At 25.4% G+C, this 23099-nt stretch overlaps 9 protein-coding genes across 9 annotated transcripts; 3 read left to right on the top strand and 6 right to left on the bottom strand.

The window, feature by feature from the left end:
- Positions 1-314: 314 nt before the first annotated feature.
- On the bottom strand, positions 315-1103 carry OCT59_025764 (uncharacterized protein; the record flags this gene model as incomplete). Its single annotated transcript, XM_066140842.1, has 1 exon — positions 315-1103. One exon carries the CDS (start codon positions 1101-1103, stop codon positions 315-317), a length of 789 nt encoding a protein of 262 aa, XP_065992288.1.
- Positions 1104-1434: 331 nt separating this feature from the next.
- Positions 1435-1929, bottom strand: OCT59_025765 (uncharacterized protein; the record flags this gene model as incomplete). Its single annotated transcript, XM_066140846.1, has 2 exons — positions 1435-1499; positions 1575-1929. 2 exons carry the CDS (start codon positions 1927-1929, stop codon positions 1435-1437), a joined length of 420 nt encoding a protein of 139 aa, XP_065992289.1.
- A 3488-nt stretch (positions 1930-5417) lies between these two features.
- Positions 5418-6230, bottom strand: OCT59_025766 (uncharacterized protein; the record flags this gene model as incomplete). The annotated part of the gene is made up of 1 exon (XM_025329491.1): positions 5418-6230. The coding sequence occupies one exon, from the start codon at positions 6228-6230 to the stop codon at positions 5418-5420; it is 813 nt and encodes a 270-aa protein (XP_025168319.1).
- A 1220-nt stretch (positions 6231-7450) lies between these two features.
- OCT59_025767 (uncharacterized protein) lies at positions 7451-7921 on the top strand (the record flags this gene model as incomplete). Its single annotated transcript, XM_025328074.1, has 1 exon — positions 7451-7921. The coding sequence occupies one exon, from the start codon at positions 7451-7453 to the stop codon at positions 7919-7921; it is 471 nt and encodes a 156-aa protein (XP_025168318.1).
- Positions 7922-9070: 1149 nt separating this feature from the next.
- OCT59_025768 (uncharacterized protein) lies at positions 9071-9670 on the top strand (the record flags this gene model as incomplete). Its single annotated transcript, XM_025328073.1, has 1 exon — positions 9071-9670. The coding sequence occupies one exon, from the start codon at positions 9071-9073 to the stop codon at positions 9668-9670; it is 600 nt and encodes a 199-aa protein (XP_025168317.1).
- A 1965-nt stretch (positions 9671-11635) lies between these two features.
- On the top strand, positions 11636-12082 carry OCT59_025769 (uncharacterized protein; the record flags this gene model as incomplete). The annotated part of the gene is made up of 2 exons (XM_066140880.1): positions 11636-11716; positions 11777-12082. 2 exons carry the CDS (start codon positions 11636-11638, stop codon positions 12080-12082), a joined length of 387 nt encoding a protein of 128 aa, XP_065992290.1.
- Positions 12083-15199: 3117 nt separating this feature from the next.
- On the bottom strand, positions 15200-16350 carry OCT59_025770 (uncharacterized protein; the record flags this gene model as incomplete). The annotated part of the gene is made up of 3 exons (XM_066140890.1): positions 15200-15525; positions 16004-16043; positions 16108-16350. The coding sequence occupies 3 exons, from the start codon at positions 16348-16350 to the stop codon at positions 15200-15202; spliced, it is 609 nt and encodes a 202-aa protein (XP_065992291.1).
- Positions 16351-17963: 1613 nt separating this feature from the next.
- OCT59_025771 (uncharacterized protein) lies at positions 17964-18380 on the bottom strand (the record flags this gene model as incomplete). The annotated part of the gene is made up of 1 exon (XM_066140906.1): positions 17964-18380. One exon carries the CDS (start codon positions 18378-18380, stop codon positions 17964-17966), a length of 417 nt encoding a protein of 138 aa, XP_065992292.1.
- A 3449-nt stretch (positions 18381-21829) lies between these two features.
- Positions 21830-23065, bottom strand: OCT59_025772 (uncharacterized protein; the record flags this gene model as incomplete). Its single annotated transcript, XM_025330818.1, has 1 exon — positions 21830-23065. One exon carries the CDS (start codon positions 23063-23065, stop codon positions 21830-21832), a length of 1236 nt encoding a protein of 411 aa, XP_025168315.1.
- Between the last annotated feature and the right edge of the window lie 34 nt (positions 23066-23099).

Genomic DNA, 23099 nt, shown 5'->3' on the forward strand with positions numbered 1-23099 from the left:
TTTACAATCATTCAGGCGTTTCAAGGTCAGAATTGTAAAAGCTTATTACTTAATAAAAGTAAACCTGACAAATTTTTTTAATCTAAAATAAGCGTTTCTAATTGTTAGTATCGCATTTTTTCACCCATAAACTACCAATAAAAATTATAGAAATTTTATTAAAATGAATTAATATTTTTTAAAAAAAAACAGTACGGATTATATTGTTTTACAAAAACTTAATTAGTAATAAATATTTTAGGATTGTAAATTAAACTAGTTCAACTACCAGCAATGTTTAATTTGTACATTATGTAATATTTCTGAATATTATGTTAATTGCAGCTACTGTCAATATTAAAATCCAAGGTATAATAAGGCAGAAAATCGTCTACGAAAGAAAATGATGTGTTTATTAATGACGGATCTATTAAGTATGGATCTGTATATAATGAACTAATATAAGTTTGATCCATAAATAAAGACGTATTTCTATCTATTTCCATAAAATCGCATTGTGATGTCATGTCGACATCGATTTCCGGAATATTGAAACTTGTATTCGGCATGTTATTGTTTTTACCAATATTGTTTGATTTAATTTCTAACGAATGAGTCGTCACCGAATCATCCAAAACATTATTTAGCAAATTTCTTTTATTTGTATTATTTGCAATTTTATTTCGGTAAAGAGATCTAACTGGGGAATATTTATAATTAGGATATTCTATTAAATGAATTTTCTTTGTAATTTGAAACAATCTAGTCCAAAATTGCGATTCACGCTTTGTAACTTTTTCCCATAAACAAGAAGCAATTGCGGAAGTGTCACCAACAGACATTTTTAATCCAATTAAACCTTTTGAAATATTTTTACGATACAAAACCCAAGGATTTTGAGGTCTTGGAATAGTTTTTGATCTTGTAGTATTTGAGGGAGATAATAATTCTTGCAAATTCAGAATTGTTTTAATGTCACTATAATCATTAATTAATTCGATAATCAACGGTTTTATATTGGTATCTAATTCATTTAAATTTATTGAATTGGTTTGATCTCGCACTAAGGATTGTAGTTTTTTGATTTTATCTATTCCCAAATTTTTTTTTGTTTTTGTTAACATAATTAATAAAAAAATGTCCGTGTAAATTTCTTTATATACTTAATTATTGGCGTTAAATAAAACTCAAATACACATATTTAGTTAATATTAATGCATACTTAATATGCGTATTATTTATTGTACTAACAATACATAAAATAAAAAAAATTTATTTTATCACATCAATTATATCAAATTAAGTTTGTTTTTATATGAACTAACATTAAATGATTAAAAAAATAAAATAATGTTATCTGTTATATGAAAACGCCCAAAATCGAAGTTATTAAATAACCTGTAAATAGGATATTGTAAAGATACAATAATATCTATATTAAAAATATTGATGGATTTAAGGAAAATATATTTCTAAAGGACCTTCAATGCACATTAATTTCATTCGATTTGCTCCATAAACTAAATTAAAATGTTGACGTCAACTTTTATTACGAGAATCTATTTATTGCATTTAAATTCAATTATTATTCTTACCTTCAAACTTAGTATCAAAAATCAAGGTTGTATTTGTTGGATCCTTAATGCCAGATGGCAAAATTTTTAATGCCGTATCATTGAAATTTTTCACTGCAAAAGGACAACTGAATTCGCTACAAAAATCTAAATTTTCAATAAAACTGTTACCATTGTAGGAATATGAAAAGAGAATTGTCGCCCCTTGCTGTATTTCAATATAATTAAATCCTGCATATTTTGCAAAAAACCATTTTCCAATTATAATTGGATACGGAACGAAACTCAACTCGGCTAATTTTACCGGATAGTCAAAATCAGAACAATTTCTATATCCACTCAATTTATCAATAACCTGGCGATCATATAATACCATTGCATATGTTAAATTTATAAATAAAAATAATAAAATTAAATTCATTTTTTTTATCGTTCACTATGCATTTGTTTTTAAGTATTTATATAAATTAAGTTTTTTACGCCTTAAAAAATTTATAAAAAACACGCGTATTACTACCATCATATAATATTTTAAATTTAATTATAATTTTTGTACAACCATTTGTAAATGTAATGCTAAGATTTTTGCACGTAGTAAATTTTAATAATCGCACAACAGTCTAGTTCTAATAGATTAATTATTTTGATTTGTACTATTGACTTTACCCAAGTTAATATCACATTACGTCAATTACTCACGCTTTAATCGTTATATAGTATAAATTATAAATAACAATACTAAATTTATAAAATCAATGGCGGAATTAATTATTGTTCATTTTATAAGCGTTTGTGTTAATTAAATAAAAAATAAATCAGCCCATAATTTCTTTTACGAAAATGTAACCTAAGTTGCGCTTGGATGACAAATTTCTAAGGGGAAGGCACACAAATAAATGTATACAAATAAATAATAAAATGAACTGAGTTAAGTTATAATTTAAGTACAATCTAAGATTACGTGTTTCTTATTAAAATTTTTATATAAAATTGCATTTTAATTTTTAGAAAAATAGTATTGCAATAATACGCGTAACAAAAAACATTTAATAATCCATAATTAATACGTAGAATTAATTTTATTCTTTTACTTTAAATTTTTGACTTTTATAATTATTTTTGGGTCCTAAATATTTCATGTAACAATTATGCTTAAATATGAATTTCAGATTTAAACAGAATATAATTAAAACCAACATTGAATTATTATTATCCCAAAAATTTATACTAATTTTGCCCAAACTCAAAGTACCAGCGAAATTATATGAAATTCAATCCAGATGAAAATCCGCTAAGGATCGAAGCACTAATTATAACAAGGAGTAATAATTCAATACTTATATAATAATACTGAAAAAATTAATTTATTTACGCAAATAATATTTCTGGTTGCAAAAATAAATTCATTGTTTGATCGTTACCTTTTTTTATAATATTCCAATCAACAAACGCAAACTAATAAACAAAAAAAATAACGAAATTATTATTATTAATGTATTTCAATAGAACACAATTTAAAAAACGTCAATAAGAAGTAAATATATTGTTGCATTACATTTTCTTAATACTTTAAATATAAATTATATTAATAATTTCGTATAATCGAAATCAACTTAAAATTCTATGAATTATATATTTTATTACTAATATTAAATAATTCATCCTTTTAATTAAATACTACCTCGCTGCAAGTAACATTGTAAAAACATGGGAAAAAATTTATTGACAACCATATGGATATTCGTTAAATTTTCTGTGTTATGTTTCACATGATTAATATGCCGGTAGTTGGGTATATATGGTCTCATATATGGTGCATTGGTACCCAGACTAAAGTACTATCATTATTTTTGTTTGTCTGGGTCCCATACTTCCATTTGTAGCCTACATAGTTATTTTTTATAATCAAAATAACAATACCAACAAACCGTGATTAATATTGTTTAATAAAACAACTTAAAATGAATTGCTATTAATAACAAATCTTTTTATAAATAGAAACCACATAATCTAATAAAATGATATGTAATCTTTATCATGAATAAAATTAATAAATAAAATTCATTTATCAACGTTACTGCAATTGTTGAAGCTTCATATACATATTAATTTTACACCGTGAAAAAAAATTTTGTAAATAACACAAAACCAAGTTAGTATTAAGATAGAATTATTTGATTTTATTAAAATTACCACCATTTATAGCGTATGACATTTTATGTCAATATAAATTTATACAATTTAATATGAGAATAAGTCTTACTAATATTAGTTGCTACAGCAAAATTTTTTTATTTACACCATTGATAAAAACTAATAATTGTTTAATTATAAAAGTATGGTTTAATTAAATTAAATTGATGATTTTTTTTGGTAAATTGCAACTATAATCAAAAATAACTTAAGATGGGCGTGGTTGACAATTATATTTATAACTTCTTTTTCTAACATTAAATTCTCATAATCGTATAAAGTCACATGCCGGGTACCCGGGTATACTTTTCCAAAATATGTATACGGGGTAGGGTACACAGATGCGTCACGATCATCGTTAATTGCACCCCGGTTTTGTGGGCGCGGTTTTATATGATCACGTGAAGATTATTTATACAGTTTACAGTAGGATCGGCATCATGCATAAAGTAGAAACCGCGCCCACAAAACCGAAATGCTCGTTAATTTGTTTGAAAGCTAGCGCATTTATTATCTATCTATAACCACATTGTAAAATTGTTAAAAAATATTAAAAATGGTATACTAGAAGAATTTTTTTTATTTTGCACTGATCATATGTATGCTGGTGTTTTTGTGGCAGGACATTATATAAATAAATCTCCGCAACATAAATATTATAGATATACTTCTGGAGTTTTGAACCAGTCTAAAAAATCGAAATTATTGTTTCTAGTCTGTGTTATTTGCTCAAATAATCACACAAATTATTTATATTATAAAAATATAACAAATTTATTCATAATTACCTTCAAACTTTTATATAAACCTTTAAAAATTTTATGTAATTATTTTCGTAAACTAATTCATTATCCTAATAATGAAATATTGATAATAATAAATGATTCAAATTATAATATAAATTTATTATGTAAATCATGAAGTTATTATGAATGTTAATTTGATTTATTTACCGTACACTGTGAATAATTTAATAATTCGAAATATTTAATTTTGTGTCAAATTTAAAACTGTAAGTACAAACGGTTTGTTTATTTAAAAGTTTAAACATAAATTTGATACCTTACACAAAATTTGAATCTATTTATGTTATGTCCACGTAAATTTCGGATTTCCAGTACTCAGATATTTAAATCTTTGGGGACCCAGACAAAACTACATGCATAATTCTTTTTATCTAGTTTAACTGCTGTAATCCCATAAAAAATATATCTTTTATATTACAAGAATATTTACTTATTAATTAAACTTTCAATTTTACAATAATTATAATAATTTTTTAACAACATTTGAATTAGAATTCATGGTTTGACTATTACAATAAGTTAATTGTAAAATTTAAATTATTTGAAAACGACGTTATTCATTACTCAAAAAATCAGCAGTTATTAATAGCAAAAAAATGGTATTAATATAAAACTTATTTGGTAATTTAAACAAGGTTATTATTTAATGTACATTAATTATTTGTTGTTATTTTGAAAACTTAAATTTATTAATTGTAGTAGGTATTTTTTTCATCAATAGATTTAAGTATTTTAAATATTAAAATTATAAATTAAAACTTTTTACAATCGTAGAATTTTATTAAATTGATATTACATTACCAAGAACTACCTTTATTTTTAATTAACACGAATTTATGAACTGCTATGTAAATAAATAAAATGACTAATTGTTTATTAAAGTAGGATCGATGTAAGAAAAAGTAGGGTCTATTTCCATGATGTCCAAAAATGCTTGATCATTTAATAATGAATCATACAAATTTTGATCGTTAATTTTATTATCACATCCGTCTATCGGATCAAAAAGGATTGAATCCGTCTGAAATAGATTTTCATCCAACATTTCGATATCAAATTCATAATTATAATCAGTTTTTGTATCGGTTATGTCATTGAACATAAGTGAATCTTGACAAAAATTTTCTTCCCCTTTTTTTATATTCAAATCAGAAACATCCATATCAAAACTGCTTGTATCCATAGGAATGTTTGTTAAATTCGGTTTTAGATTAGGAATTGTGTTTTTGGTTTTTGTATTTTTTAATTTTTTCCTTTTATCAGTAAAAGGATGGTATTTGTAATTAGGGTACTCTATTGCGTGTATTTCTTTTGTGACTAAACACAAATCACTCCAAAATTGTTTTTCTTCTTCAGATCTGATGCTCCATAAATAAGAAGCGATCCCTGACGTTTCACCAACAGTCATGTGTAAGCCTTTTGATACATTTTTACGAAACAAGTCCCATTTATTTTGAGCTCTTGGAATAGATTTTGTTCTAGTTACGTTAGACGATGAAAATAACTCTTGTAAATTTAATATTGTTTTAAAGTTTTCATATTTATTAATAAAATCGAAGATCAATCGTTTTATTTTAGGTTCTTTTATATTTAAATCTAATAATTTTATTTGATCTTTCACAGGAGTACCGATACCTTGTATTTTTTTAATATATTCTTCAGTATTTTTAACAACCATTAAGCAAAAAAATAGAGACAATATCTTCTTATATACAAAATATAAAACACTACAAAAACCTGTAGTATTATTTAAATATTTTGACGTACTTTAACTTTATTCAAAATTATTGTATGTACGCATTATTTAACAATTAATGTTTACAAGAATACAATTAATATTAGAATAAAATAATAATCATAATTGTTAACTAGTGGATTGGCGTATCTAAGTATAAACGATAACAAACTGTAAAAGATTTGTTATTTATAAAGTCTCGTTTATTATGTATTGTTATTGAGTATAATTCGTATTGTAAATAAGTGATATACATTGTTATATGTTTATTAGCCAGACGGATTTATTAATTGTTTTAAATCTATTAGGTATTTGGTTTTTTCACAATTTAATTTAAAATTTTTTTCGTATTGTTTAATTGAATAGGTTATATTTTTCAATTTTATATCTATATACAGTACAACAATTTTAATCGTTTTTTATTGTTTTTACAAAATTTAGCTTTTACCCATGGTTTGATGCTACATAAATCACTAAATATTTATTTATGATATCTATTCTAAATTACGTACAATGATTTAACAAGATATGCTGCGTACTAATCAATTATAATAATAAACAAGATTTTCTTATTTCGATTTTTTTTTAATTTGTTTGCATCTGATTATGTAAAAATATTATTTTTTTAAAAATATCATCATTGTTATTATTATTTGGTTTGATATATTTAAGAATGAATTACGAGGGTAAATTGTTTAAATAAAATGGTTCTCTGAACGGACAAAAAATATATTTAGCGCATTAAAATATAATATATGTTTGGCTAAAGAATTCATTGTTTAAGTTAATTTGTTTGACTTATAGAAAATATTTAAAATTGTAATTTTCTATTAGCTTTTCAAATACATTTAATGAAGTCGCTAGGGTTTTTTACTTAGTGTTTGTATTCTTTAATTGACTTTGAGTAACTTGAAATTATTTGAATGAACTTAATATTTGCAATAAATTTAGTAATTTTATTTTTGCATTTATTTTTATGCTTCTCTAATTATCATTTTCGATCTTAACTAGATTACAATTAAGATCAATAACATTTTATGTTTTTATAAATAATATTGTATTATGTACAGTATTATTATATGTTATGTATTATTTAAGTTTAAATGTATTGTTAAAATTTAATTTATATAATAAGAAAAATACTGAGTAATTGGATTTTAAAAATGAACTCGAAAAAAACTGCATTAAGACAAAATTTGTTAAATCTTTCCAATGAATTTTATAATATTAAAATTCCTGATTATACTACAATATTTCACGAGAAAATTCATAATGAAAATCTCGAACACTTAATTCATGTAGAATATAATAAAGAACAAAAAAACTATTGTCCATATTTATCATTTGACAACAATTCGTTGAAAGAGGCAGCTTATTTACTTAGTGAATATTTTTATTGTTTAGAAAAAACGTTAGATAAATTAATTTACTCTATTATTAAACCTAAATATAAGCAAGAAAGTGAAAACTTACTTAATTTCTTATTGTGGAAAAAAAATGTTGTAACAATTAGATATTATATGGTTCATAACCTCTTTTACGAATTGAATAATATGCAATGGGATTTTAATATTAACATGATCGAAAAATTGTATGACAGTAAATTTAAAGAAACACATTTTCAATTTAATTAACTTTATTTTTTAAAAATATAATTATTTTTATTTTGCATTTAAAATTAAATTTTATTTGACAAATTATAATAGTTTAAAATCATCTAAAAAATAAATTATTTTAAAGTCAATTTGTATTCATTTATCGGCTTTCCTAATTTAAAAAAATGTTTTTTTATAGGTCAAAAAATATACAAATTGCAAAATAATATTTGGCGTATTTTAAATGCTAATGTTATAACAATCTAAATTAAATATAAAATAACCTAATCATTATTTATTTTAGGTTAATTCCAGCAATTAAAATATTGTATTGTTAATATTGTTAATCGATCATTACTACTATTTGTTAGTTAACCAATATTTATCTAATTATGAAACAATAAGGTTTAAATGGATTGGCATTATTTATAATCTAAAGTTAACAAATTCACTAGGAAACGGGAACCGTTGTAAGTCTGAGTGAGGTATAATAAATAAAGTTTGTATCGGTATTTTACTAATTAGCAGCATATCGCTTGGAATTTCGGTAATTTGCTGCTGATTAGCAGCATAACGCCTTGGAATTCCTGTACAGTGAAACTCACGTGATTGAAAATTTACACGTTATTTTCATAGATCATGTTAGTGCGTAGACATAAATAGTCATTCGCTTCTCTAGTCTCTACTGACAATTATTGTAAATGGAGTTATTTATTATTTTATTGTCATATTCGATAACGCATTTTTTGCATAAATCGTGTTTATGATAATTGATTTTATTGCAATGAATGAAAAAACATTTTTTAATTGGCATATCTTTTGCCGAAGTGTATGAAAAATTTTTGCAAGCAGAGCAAAAATTCATTGTAATTATAATTTTGAAATAAATGCTAATTCATTTTATGCTTTTTTATTTAATACATAATATCATTAATGAATTTAATACTAATAAAATCAATGTTCAACAAATTGTATTATTGCTTAATATTGTCATAAATGTATTGAGGTACTATTAACAATCTTTACATAAACTAAAATATACTTTGCGTCATTAATTCTGTGCATATTCGTTTGTTCTGAAACTAATTTACAATTACAATAAATAAAACAGTAGTATTAATTAAAATTTATGTATTCTACTTAAAATTATAAATATTAAAAAAATAACTTGATGTTAAAATAATAACCATGTCTAAATTAATCGATAATTGCGATGAATTATTTTATGATAATAATTTAATAAGCAATTCAAAAAGTAAAATTTATAACAAAAATACATATACTGTTAATAAGAAATTGTTAGGTCTTTACATTACTCCTGATGGCATTTCAAGTACAAAAAAATCTCGATATATTTATGGTAATATTAATAGTTTTAAGAATTTAGTTAGTACTAATGAAAAAGAAAAAATATTATGTGAAGGTTACGATATTATTCATAATCAATTCAGTGTAAGTTCACAAAATGTTTTAATTCACAAATATTTTGATAAACTACTTAATGGCCCAGTAGTAATTATAAAAAATGATAAATCTGATATTGATGTCGATATTCATAAAAATTTATCAAAATTAAGTAAAACACAAAACAGAAAAATATTTCGATGCGATTCTTGTGATGATATAGTTATTAGATCGAATGAAATTAAATTTTCTCAAAAATGTTATTTCATAAATTGTTCAAATGAGTGCAATCATTTACATAAAATATGTATATATTGTCATGATTTTAAATTGCATAGTAATAGAAATAATAATAATAGAAAAAATAACATTAAATTTCTTTAAATTATGCAAATATTTCGATTTAATTTAAACACGTAAATAATTTAGTTACTTAAATAAATTAACAATTTTTAATTTAATAATAAATTTAATAAAAACAAAATGTGATTTATAATTTTGTCTTACATTATTAATTTTCAAAACTTGATTAACATATTATGGTAATCTTTGTTAAAAATGGTCTTTGATTTTATTTCTTTAATAATTGTAATTAAAACCATACTAAAGTTAACAAAATCCATTATTTTTAAAAATTGTTTGATACATAATACAATGTATTGTTATAAGATCAGCATGTAGTAACATCGAATATGGAAAACATAGAAAACTTGTTTCGCTATACAGCTAATTTTAAAAATAAAGTTAATACTGTTATTATTATAAATTTTATGATGAAAAAAATAAAGAAAATAAAACAAGTAAAATTAAATTTTTTTAAACAATTAATTCTATAGTAAAAAATAGTTTAATTTATATATTTATCGAAACGTAATAGTAAAATTTAGTATCAATACATAATATAACTTGTATTGTTAATTTTCTTTATAAGTAAATTGCATCAGCTTGTAGTAACTGCAATTATGGATAACATTGAAGTAATCCAAAATTTATTACACTATGCAGCTAATTTTGAAAATAAAGTTAAAGAAAAAAATGAAATCATGTAACAATTTTAATTGCCGATCTGCATGTGATCGATAGAATTTATATAATAAAATGCGGCGCAACATTTATATATAAGCCATGTCGATCATGTTTTTATATCAAATAAAATGCAACCATATTGTTATACAATTACGTAATTTAACACCTGCAATATACGTTTAAGATCTTAGAAAAAAAAATTTTTTTATAAAAAGTTTTTTTTCTTTGCAGTTTATAAAGTTTTATATGTGGGAAACGGAGATTTCATAGTATTTACTACTATTTTACTTCTATGGTATAAATGATTTCTAGCTCTTTAACTTTTCTTTGACGCTTATAAAACTTTTTTTGATTATTATTTCTGTCAACTATTACATTTTTAATAACACTACGCACTTTTATATCTCTTTTTCTTTCACAAATATGTCCAGTTTGTAAAAAATATGAATATAATGAAATATATGGATAATAAAAGGACTTTTATTAAGTTTTAGCGTAATCTCAAAATAGGAATAGTTATCTTGAATTTTTTTTAAAAAAATAATAAACAAGTCATATAAATATGGACATAATAATGAAGTTCTGATATAATAGCGCCAGTTGCAACAAGTTTTTTAGGAGTTATGTATGTATTTGACGTTGTTGTTTCTTGGGGAAACAGAGATTTCAAACGGCATTTTTTTTATTAATTAACATAACGCCACATTTTACTATGTAAATTCTATCGATCACATGCGGATCGGCAATTAAATATGATATATATTATTTTCAATATCAAAATATTTATATTAACATATTTCTTTTTTTAGCAAATATTTAGATCTAGAAATTTTAGTACTCAAAGACTCGATAACAAATAATAGAAATAAATATTTTGCAGTAATTATATATAGAAGTTTAAATTTATACGCGTGTAAATGGCAAAGCACTCTTATAATATAACAAATATAAATAAAATCAAAATAGAGGTTGGAACTGGTTTTAATGGCAAATTAACCAATTAAAACTTAATTCTAGTTAGTATTGAATAAACAAACATAATTTAATTCACTGTTTTAGCCGTTTTCAAACTCTAAGTAAAAACACTACTCCAAACCTTTTTTATTTTTAAGTAATGTTGTAAAGCTTAAAATAATTGGCTCATTACGTGGCTTTACAAAGTTAATACTATATCAAAAAATTATAAAATACTTGTATGTCACATAATAAAAAACCTACTTATTACTACAAAAACGTGATAATTTGCGAAAAAATGTTGTTAAAAGTTCACAGTTTGAAATTAAAATAAATTTTTATTATTAGTTTGGCCAAGAATTTGACAAAATGAAAATGGATTATGATATCTTATTAAAAAATTATTTTCATCTTGAAAAAAATTTCGTTAATTTAGGAATAGAAAACAAGGTATGTGTCTTAAATTTTTTATTTATATTGATGTTTTAATAATTACTTTAATTATTTTAGCATTTAAATCAAAGAAACGAAAATTTGATTCTGGAATTAAAATTAAATAAAGAAGAATTATTAAAAATTGCAAATGATAAAAAAAACAAAACGAAAATAGTAAATGATTTTATTATAAATTTAGAATTTATAAATGACTTCAATGAAAAACTATTAAAAAGAAAACTAAAAAAATATGAAGAAAGTATTGATAAATTAACTGATGAATATTCAGAATTGCATTATTTATATAATCGATTATTGGATGATGTAAAAAATGATAAAAGTCGAAGCAAATCTTACTATAGCGATAATAAACAAATTTAAAAATTTATTGAACGTAAGTCTATAACTAAGTTGATCAATAAATTTTGATTTTTTTGCAATGATATTAAAATATATCGACGGAAATATATTTTATGAAGTTCACGTAGTTATTTTTAAAACAGTTTTGGTTTCTTACACATTTCGCACTTAACGCTTTTTATAATTCAATTTGTTATTTAATTTTAATTTTTTTATTTTTTACTAATCAACTATTTTATTTGGTTCTATAGGCAACTTAATAACATTTAATCAGTTTTATTAAATATTAATTTTTATACAACGATTAACCAGTTTTTCTTATTAGGTTTTTATTGTGTTTTTTTAAATATTATGCTTGTATTTTTTTTTATTGTATTTATCTAAGTTTTTTCTCAAGATTTTTATTAGTTTGTTTCAATTTTTTGTTATACTTGTATTCATGTTTGGATTATTTAAAGATTATATGTTTTGATTCAACATATATCTTTTTATCTATTTTATTTCATTATATCAATAATTTTTTTTAAATTTAATTTTATTTTCAATTGAGTTTACGCACGATACTTTTTTATTTTATTTTTTTATTTTATTGTTAAATTGTAATTAGAAATATTCTAAAAATAAAAATTACATTATTGTTTAATTAAAATGTATTAATTATAGCTACTGTGATGATTAAATTATTATTATTTTTTTTTTCCAAAGCCAATATGCAAACAAGTGCGATTTTATTGATTTTACAGATATAAGGTCCATATAATTAAGTACATGACAACAAATCTTGCAAAAAAGTTAAGTAATGAATTAAACACGTAAAACACTACTACCTACACTGCTTGGAGTTACGAATAAAAAAACAAAAAAGACTAAACTCCATCACTATTAAGATGGATTGGGCAAGAAAAAAAATAATATAAAAATAATTTCTAAAACCTAAATTAATTTAAAAAAAACTAAACTAATTTACGCAGCAAGTCTAAAATTTCTGCTAAGACCTTAGATCTTGACCCACCACGGGACTTGTCCTTCTTTTTCTTCTTTTGCTCTTCAGGCTTCTTGGACTTCGTCTCTTCTGGTTTCTTCTTAGAATTCTTAGAATTTGGTTGAGTTTCCTTAGTTTTCTGACTTCTTGAAGTTCGTTGATTCTTATCGGTATTACTACCACGTGATCTTGTTGGTTGCTTCAAAGGAGTATGCCGATTCCCTGATAGGATATGTTCTCCCCAAGTTAATCATTTATCTAATGCTTCACGCATATCAACCTACTTTTCAAAATAACCAATTAACTTATGCTCCCCTCTCGCTGTTTGTATAATTTTAAAACTTTTCAATCCTTTTATCGCAGAAAGGAAAAAATGTGGGCGCTAGTCGGTCCATAAGGTTGCTATCTTCATAGAATCTGGTATCTTATGAATTGTAGCTTGAAACTTCTCACGTTGTTTTCTTTCTTTGAGAGTCCACCTTGCTGGAAACCATCAGACAGGTATCCTCCCTAAATCCGTAGTCCAAACAGGATTTTCATTAATTTCGAACTGAGCTAACCGAAAGGTAATTAATTCTATCTTCAAACAAAGCGTCTGATATTTTCTTTGTGGCTTCATCTGTAAAGAGATAGTTTTCCCACATAGAGTTAGTTGTTTCAGAATATCTTCTGGTGTCCAGAATTAGGGATGGCAACAGTCGGTCACGGTCAGTTATCGGTCGGTCATAACTGGTTAAGGGTCTTTGACCGACTGACCATTTTGGCTGACCGTTTTTCTGACCGTTTAACCGACCGTTTAACCGATCACTTTTTTCTTTTTAACAAATTTTAATCAAGAAAAAACGTTAAAAAGTGTAATTTAATCAAAAAAAAAAACGTTATTTAACTTTTTTTATTGATTACAGCAAATTTCAAAATATACGGGACACTTGAGAAATTTGATTGTCAGGTTGTCGGGTAGCCGGATTACTCAGCAGTAGGTTGTTTATTAGAAAAGTATAAATAACACGTGATGAGTATAATGAATAGTAGTATATCAGATTATATAATAACCTACTGCTGAGTAACCCGACTACCTAACAATCCGACAATCAAATTTCTCAAGTGTCCCGTATATTTTGAAATTTGCTGTAAATTCGTAAAAAAAGTGTTAAGTGAATAAATATGGCTAAAATAATTGGTTAAATGGTCGGTTAAACGGTCGGTCAAACGGTCAGTCAAACCGGTCGGTTAAACAGTCGGTCAGAAGCCTTTGACTGACCAATATCGGTCACGGTCATAACCGGTCATGACCGGTTAATAACCGTGACCGTTGCCATCCCTATCCAGAATACCAGAACGTTATAAACTAAAATGTCTCTGACTCGCGATGTATCATCATCGGTAGGTGTATGACCAGTTATTACATTTTTAACCAAATTTTTATTTGACTTCTTTTTTTGCTTCGAAGACTTTGTCAAATCCACACTAATATTTTCTTGTTGTATTACATGTTGCGGCTGTGTAATATCAACTATTAATGGCGTGGCTGTGTTCAAATTATAATCCAAAAGTAAACAATCGACATTAGGTTGTGTACCAGATGATTCCGCGATCTACCGATCTTGATCATTATTTGACTTATTGATCAGCCGATTTATATTGAAATCTCGATCATCATCCATTAGATTATCATCATCAGCTTCTAAATTCGGTTGAAAAGGTATTGCATCATAATTAAGGTTGCTTGCCGAAACCTAGGGGTTTAGACAAGATGGCGTTTCGCCGAAAAGTGAAATTCTGCTAAAACTACAGTCAGATCTCTATATAATCACACCCCATATAGTCACATCATATAAAATTTCTCTATATAATCACACCTTTGGGAAATACCAATATATATAATTACTATATAAAAAACCTTTATATAATCACATCATAGTAAAAGCCTCTATATAGTCACTAATTTTTGCAGAACTGATTAGGTGACTATATAGAGATCTGACTGTATATTAAAGTTATATTAAAAAACTGGCGAAACTTTGGAGAAAGGCGAAACTGCCAAAACTTATTATAAATGCCGAAACTGCTGAAATTCTGCTGAAACTATAATAAATTTATAGTAAAATTTTGACGAAACTAATCGTAGGATTTTGAAGAGGTTTAGACAAGCAACCTTAATCATAATCTAACTCTTCAGAGTCAGAATTATTTGAGGAATTGAGTTGGGTTTTTGAAATCTTTTTTTTCGATTTTTTTGATTTCTTTGATTTTTTGGACTTCTTGTAACTTTTAGGTAAAAATTCCAGTTGTTTTTCCAGTTCCTCCCGCTTTTTAATTTGTTGTTGTAATAGTATAGATAAACTTTCGTCGTTTTCCACCTTCTTGGCTTTTACTGCGGTGAAGCCTTCTGAAGTGGAATACATAGCAACATGCAGGAAAAATGCAAAACTTTCTGGAGTTATTTGATAACGAGAAGCCCTTCCCTCCCAACTGTTAATATCTTTATCATTTAGGCCAAAATTATGCCATATTATATTACGTTAAACTTCTGTATTTTGTCTATTAAAAAATGAAGAACATAGACTTTCACAATATTGTATATAATTTTGATATGTGTATACTAAAAATGGTTCTTGTTCATATTCTTTAGTCAAAAAATTATTTTCAGCTATTTTAATAATAGTTCTAACGCTTTTCATAATAAAAAAACAAAAGTAAAAATTATTCATTTTTATTGCGGAATTGTTATGTTTTAAATATTTTGGGGAAAGAGTTTTTTTCAATTGATGATTAAATTATTATTATTTTTTTTTTTTTTTTTTTTTTTTTGGTAGGCAAAAGGCGCAAAGCGCATATTTATTTATTAAAGAGAACCTAGTACAGAGTGCCAATTTACAGATAAAGGGTCTATAGTAAAACTATCTAATAACAAATCTTGTAAAAAACCTTAGTAAAGAATTAAACTCGTAAAACCTTACCAACAGCAACCAAAGTTAAAGTAAAACAAAACAAAAAGCACTAAACTCCATTAAGACATTAATGGAAACAACAAGAAATGGTTGCATTAATTTATCTTACCCACCTGGTTCACAACTACTGTAAAATCCAGGATTTCTTTACCAAACAAAATATACTCTTTAACACCCTCCAAGCCTTCATATCTTCTATACATGTTTTCAGGGTATTGTAAAATTTCTTCTTGCTTCTCTCTACAAAAATTAGAATCAGTTCTTTTCTTATCTTTTTTGTTAATCCCATAATTCTTTTCTATTATTTTCAATTTTTCGCAACGAGGTAACCAAATATGTTTCTTTGTTTCATCCATAATATATTGTAAAATCTTCGTTCCCAATTCTATTATCTTCAAATTGTTATTTATTCCCAAGATACTTCCAATAAAGTTATACAATTGAATCGGGAAAACGCCTTTAATTAAATCTACAAAATTAAACTTATTATCCCTAAATTTTGGAAAAAAGATATCAAGTTTTTTAATATTTGTTAGTATTTGCACTTCATCAAAAGTAGCCCATATTCCTTTAATAAAGTAACCATAGTATCTATTGTTTGTCCTATTATCTGCTTTAAAATTTTTCTATTGTAACTACATGTCCACACATGATAGATTAAAGGTTTCTTTTTTCTTGTGACAAAATACACATCTAAAGTTCCGGTAAATATCATACGAAGATTTCTTCATTTGTTCAATTGTTGGAATTTCTTCTATCAAACGTTGTATCTTCATTCTTTTTTGTTTACATATAAAATTATCAGTTTTAAAAGTTGTATCACCCTCTATTTGGAATCCAATATATGCAAAAACAATTTCCCATTTAACATCTAATATTCTATATCTCCAATTTCTATTCAGATTAAAAAATTTTTCCAATCCTTATATTCTAGTCAGAAGTCTAATAAACCGTCTTAAATTCATCTCTACCACGTAATTATTCCATAAGACTGGGAATTTATAGTGTTCTGTATTGTATTTAACTAAAGTGTTAGATAGTTTATCTTCTATTTCGTAGCAATCTTTAATTTCTTTATCCATTGTGTTATGTAATTTATTATCTGAGTGAGACTCTACTTTAATTACATCTATCTGTTGTGATAATTCATCTAAAATTTCTTTTATATTAAACCATATGGCATTATTTTTGTCAAATTTTAATAGATCCTTTGTAGTTATTGTCTCCCATCTATTAGTTAGATACCTATAGTTTTTAATTACATTTTGACTGTCTGTATATATTTTATAGTTCTTATCATCCTGTATCATTAATAGTGCAGTAAAGAAAGCCATAGTCTCTGCTTTTGTTGAAGTCAACCAATGTTCTACTGTCAAAAAGTATTTATCTATGAGATTATCATTTTCGTCATATATCATAACCCCAAAAATTGACTTAATATATTCTGTCTTGTTTCTCTTAACTGATCCATCTATATATATAGATATATTCTTTGAATTATTTAACGCTATCCTATCCTTAATGCAATATTGTATCTACTTCTTTTTTCCAGATTTTTGTTGACATTATCTGTTTTATCTCATCTATCATCATATAGAATCAGGTCTTTATTATCTAGTCTTTGTTGTATAATATTATATCTAAATGCACTATCGTATCTAAGTATCTCATCATAGAAATTAACACTGACCCCTTCATAATAATAAGTACAATTTTGTAATCTTTTTGAATGATGTTGTTTATTCCATCTATATGGTGATAATAAAAATACCCTTTCTATATGTTCCACGATTAAACAATTACTTTTAATTTCTCCTTTGAATACATCTGCATTAATTATCCCTAACTCACAACCTTTACACTTCCTTAGGATTATATTTTTTTCATAATCATCTGTCAAGTTTTCAAAATGATTAAAAAATACTACATTATTATCCCTATCTATTTTAATAATTCTTCCAAAGATTGTTCAATTTTGTGAAACTCCTCTAGTCATTTTTGAAACAACTGTTGCTCCTTTTTCTGGTAAAACTGTGGTCGGCAATAGAATCGTCCCTTTTAAATTATAAACTTCGTCTACAAATAAAATTTGTTCAACAATATTTGGTTTAATTCTGTAACTTATCCTAGAGACTGCTAAATCTGCCAATATATTCTCATAAAGTTTTCCATTCTTTTTTGACATTCTTTTTGTATTTAAAAGTTTAACAAATCTCTTCATTTCTAACTCTTCAATTGATAGTAAATATTTTTTATCCAGGGTAGTGATTTGATCCACAAAGATTAAATTATTATCTTGTAATGTCTTAAAATTCTTAATGTATACTCCATTTGATACAACGTCTCTAATCAATGTTGGTCCACCTTCTACATTAAATTTAATCATAATATTATCATTTCTTGCAAATTTAAAATTATTTTCTATTAAAAGTTTTATGTTGTTTAAGATAAAATGGAATTTAAATCCAATATTTTTAATCTGCTTAATTTTATGAATTAACTTTTCATCAATAACATATATCGGATGGTTTTCTAAAAGCAATTGTTGTTGTATGTTGATAAATCTAACTTCCATTATTTTTCCCAGAATATCTGTATCATTAACCTGTAAAACAAAGTTTGTAATTTTGGCTTATTTTTGATTGGCAACTAAGTTATTCAAATTATAAATAAAATGAGTTTCTAAAATCGCGTTAGGTGCAGTTTTCGCAAATTTCAACCTATTTTTAATAAATGATCTGAAAGGAGCCATTAATCTTTCTAATATTCGTTCTTCTATGACATATAGTTGACTTCTATATTCAACTATTGGAATAATTAGCATATTGAAAAAATAAATCATCATCTTATCAGTAATCCCTTTTCTACAAGATATATTCTTTATTATTGCTTTGATTTCGTTCCTGATTTGTTGTTCTACATGTCTATTATCATTAAAGGCATTTATCCAAACTCCTAAAAATCGTGATGATTGGTTGCAAGCTGTTGGCTTACTAACTTCTATTTCATCCTCTCCAAATTTAATTTTAACTACACTTTCTAAAGGCTTCTTTTTACTAACATTTTTCCTAAGGAGTAATTCTGATTTTTGCTTATTAATTTTTATGTCATTTAATCTATAGAAAGAATCAGCTATTTTTAAAATTCGTTCTAAATTTAATTTGTTGTTTGTGATAAATCCCGTATCATCCATATAAGCACATTCTGGAAATGTAACTAATCTAGAGCGATACACATTTTCGTATACATCCAAATATTCTTTTGCTTCCATTCGAAATCCAAGATTTGTATTTCTTATTCTTGCTAGTAAGGGGTCGTAATATATTATCCAAAGCAATGGTGATATTATTTCACCTTGATCAATCCCTGTTAACATATCAAAAGGCTCGGTCAATCCTGTTGGAGTAAAGACTTGATTCGTCCTATTTGTGAACAATCCTGTCAGAATTTGTGTTATTCTCTTTGGCATTTTTATTCTTTCGAGCGCCTTTCTTAGCATTGGTATATTAATTCTATCGTAAGCCTTAGACATATCCAACATAAGAAACCACATTTTTTTTTTATTTTGTTCTGCATAGTTGATAATTTCATTAACTATCCTTAAAGGTTCAAAAGTTGATTTCTTTGGGAGTCCTGCAAATTGGTATCCTTTTAAAATATCGTTAGTGGTAAAAATTTTAGAAAGTCTATTTGTTAGTATTTTAACAAAAAATTTCCTTGCAGTTTCTAAAAGTGTAATTGGTCGTGTATTGTTCAAGTCGTATTGCCATGGCTTGGGTTTTGGTATCGGATATATATGAGCACGAAGTCAATCTTTTGGTAATGTTCCTGTTTCTAATATTTCGTTAAATATTTCTTGAAGGATTTCTTTTAAGGGTATCAGAGTAAGCTTTATATCTTCATAAGAAATTCCTGTTGGACCATTTGCTTTTTTTCCTGGTAACATTTTTCCTATCTCAATTATTTCTTCCAAAGTTATAGGAGCTAAAACACTATCATATGTTGATTCAGATAATTCTTCTTTTGGCCTATATTCATCAATCCATTCAGCTGGAATTTCTTTTTCGCAATTTATAGATCCTGCACAATTCTGGAAATGATTTGCCACTAACTTTTTAATTTCTCCTTCATTCGTTACTAAAATATCTTCTCCATCTTTATCTTGCACTATTAACCTATCTATATTAATTTTTTTGAATTCCCTTTCCATAACATTATCGATCATATGTCTTTGATTGTATTCTAAATCCTGTTGTCGCTTAGCTATTGCTTCCATAATCTTTTGTTCTTTCCTCTTTATCATCTCAGTATTCAAAAATATATATGCTATAGAATATAGTTCTTTCATTTCCTTCAAATATGTATACTTAAGAATTTTTCTAAAGTTATAACTTAACACATAAAATTCATTATTAATTTCTAAGGCTTTAATCATAGAGCGTAAATTTTTGATTATAATTTTCCAATTGTCTTTAATCATTGCAAATTTTTTATCTTTTTTTAGACTCCTTCTAATGTAAACTATATATCTATAAAATCTATATTCCAATGTATTTTTGATATCTTGATCTTCTTTTTCAAAAGATATTTTAATTTCGCTATGTTTTATATGGCTTTTCTTTGTTATAGAAATCACATGGTTATAAATATTCCATTTCTCTTCTATATTACTAGGTTTATAATTTTTTAACCTATTTTCTAATTCCTTAGCAGCTGTGTCAGTGATCATCTGTTTATCATCATCGTTTAATTCCTCATAGTAATATTTTATTCTATAAGATCTTTTTATTTTGGTTGGTAGTGATGGTTGTGAAATTATAATTCTTCTGTTTAATCTAACATATATTAGCTTATGGTCAGTATCCATCCTATTATATTCTACTATATTTGTTTTTATTACTGCATTATAAAGATTATTTGTCATCCATATATAATCAATACGAGAGAATGTGGCATAATTGCTAAATGTGCTAAAGCGTTCCATTAGTTGCTGATCATCTATTTCTAAGGAATCTTTATGTACATCTATAAAATCATGGTTTTCCAGATATTTAAAAATACTAAGTTGATTGTCTATTCTAACGCCTCTATTTTTTAATTTTTCATATTTAGCATATCTAAGGTTGAAATCTCCTAATAGCATTGTCTGATATTGATTCCTTCGTGTATCTTTAATCATATTTATCACTAATTGATTAATAGTTTGTTGTAAATTCCTTGCCTCAGTTGAATTACCACTTTTATTGTATATTGATATTATTGATAATTTGTTGTGTTTGCTAAAATTAAGATTTATTTCTAATATTCTTCCCATATGATTTTGAACTTTGGTTACGTGATTTGCTATATTATTTTTAATAAAGACTAAGAGTCCTGTACTATTAATATTGGTATTATCTATTGTTCCAAACATCGTATAATTTTTGTTAATTCCAACTTCTTGCATTAAAAATTTTCCATATTTAATATTAATTTTTGTTTCAGTAACCGCTAAAACATCAAAATTATATTTCGTTAACACATCTTTAATATTCATCATTTTTAATTTTGTCATTCCTCTAATATTAAGAGTTCCCATATTGAAAAACGCTTTTGTATTATTTACTACATTTGTTTGATTAATGTTATCTTCTAATTCCTCATTCAAAATATTATCATTATTATTATTATTAATAGTATTATTATTTTTATTGTTCTTTTTTCTTTTAATTCTTTTTTTGTAATTACGTAAATGAACAGGATCGTCACTTTTTCTTTTTTCATTATTGCTAGTTAGGGGGGAGTTATATATATTCAATTGATTTGAAATATTAGTATTTTGGTTGTCTATCATAATTAAATGTTGTTGTTTGTTGAAATTGAAGCATTGTTATCCCCCTTAATAACAGTGCTTTTTTGTTTTTTATTTGTGTTATTTTCTTGATTATCATATATTTGTTCAAATTTAGTACTCATATTTTGTAACATGTCCATCATTTTTTTCATTGTATCATCAGCTTGGTTCATTCGATTTGAAAGAATATAAACATTATTAGCAGCGTTACTTTCTGAACTGCTGCTTTCTTCATTTCTAGTACGTTTGTTATTACTATTAAAAACTACTCCTCCTCTTTTTTTACTTTGATTTTGATTTGTATTTTTTGTTGTATCTTTAAGATTTGGGTTACTATGAACCTTAATCAAATTAAGCTCATTTCTCATCGCCGCTTGTTCTTTATACATACAATCCATCATATCTTTAATTTTTCCAAAGTCATTTTTAATATCCTGTAAGTTATTGTTAGTCTGTCTATGATACCATTCTTCTTTTTCTTTATCTTTCATATGTATTGAACCTCCTTTCTGAGTACCATGCAAAACATCACGTGATCTTACATTTGGCCGCGTTTTAGGTAGTTCATCCCATTCATGCATTCCTACTTCATTCATAATAAAATCTTTTTCATCATCAAAAGAATTTCTATTATCATCATCACCTCCATATAAATCATGATTTATATTGTTTCTATTCCAAGATCTATCTACATACCTACCATTCTGATTACCATCTCGCGCATTATCAGCATAATAATCTCTTTTTCTAAATTTTCTATTACCCTGTGCTACCATATGAGCATATGTAGCAGGGTTACTATAATTGTTTGCTCTATTTCTTGTAAAACGATTTTGACGAATCTCTTTAATCTGTCTAAAATATTCATTCTTTCTCATTGGTCTTGTACGAGGGGGCATATAATCACAGTCTCTTATATAATGGCCTGTATATCCACATCTAAAACATGACTGCACACTGGGATCTGACCATTCAGTCTGTTTGTTTCTTACTAAAAAAATTTTTTGAGTAGCAGCAACCATCGCTACTTCGTCTTTAAAATATACATAAGTATACTTTTGTGTATCATTAGTATATGTATTCCGAGGAATATAAAATTCTACAACGCTATGATGATCTATAAATTTTTTAAATTCTACAGCCTGTGCATTAGGGGGGAGTCCATTTAACTTCATACAAAATTGCTTAAGTCCTTCTTTAATATTTTTATCCATTAAAAATGGAGTAACATATAACATTTCGCCATAGACCCAAAGCACGTGATTATCATAA

The sequence above is a fragment of the Rhizophagus irregularis genome, chromosome 5 (assembly GCF_026210795.1).
Source record: "Rhizophagus irregularis chromosome 5, complete sequence".
NCBI classification, from domain to species: Eukaryota; Fungi; Glomeromycota; class Glomeromycetes; order Glomerales; family Glomeraceae; genus Rhizophagus; species Rhizophagus irregularis.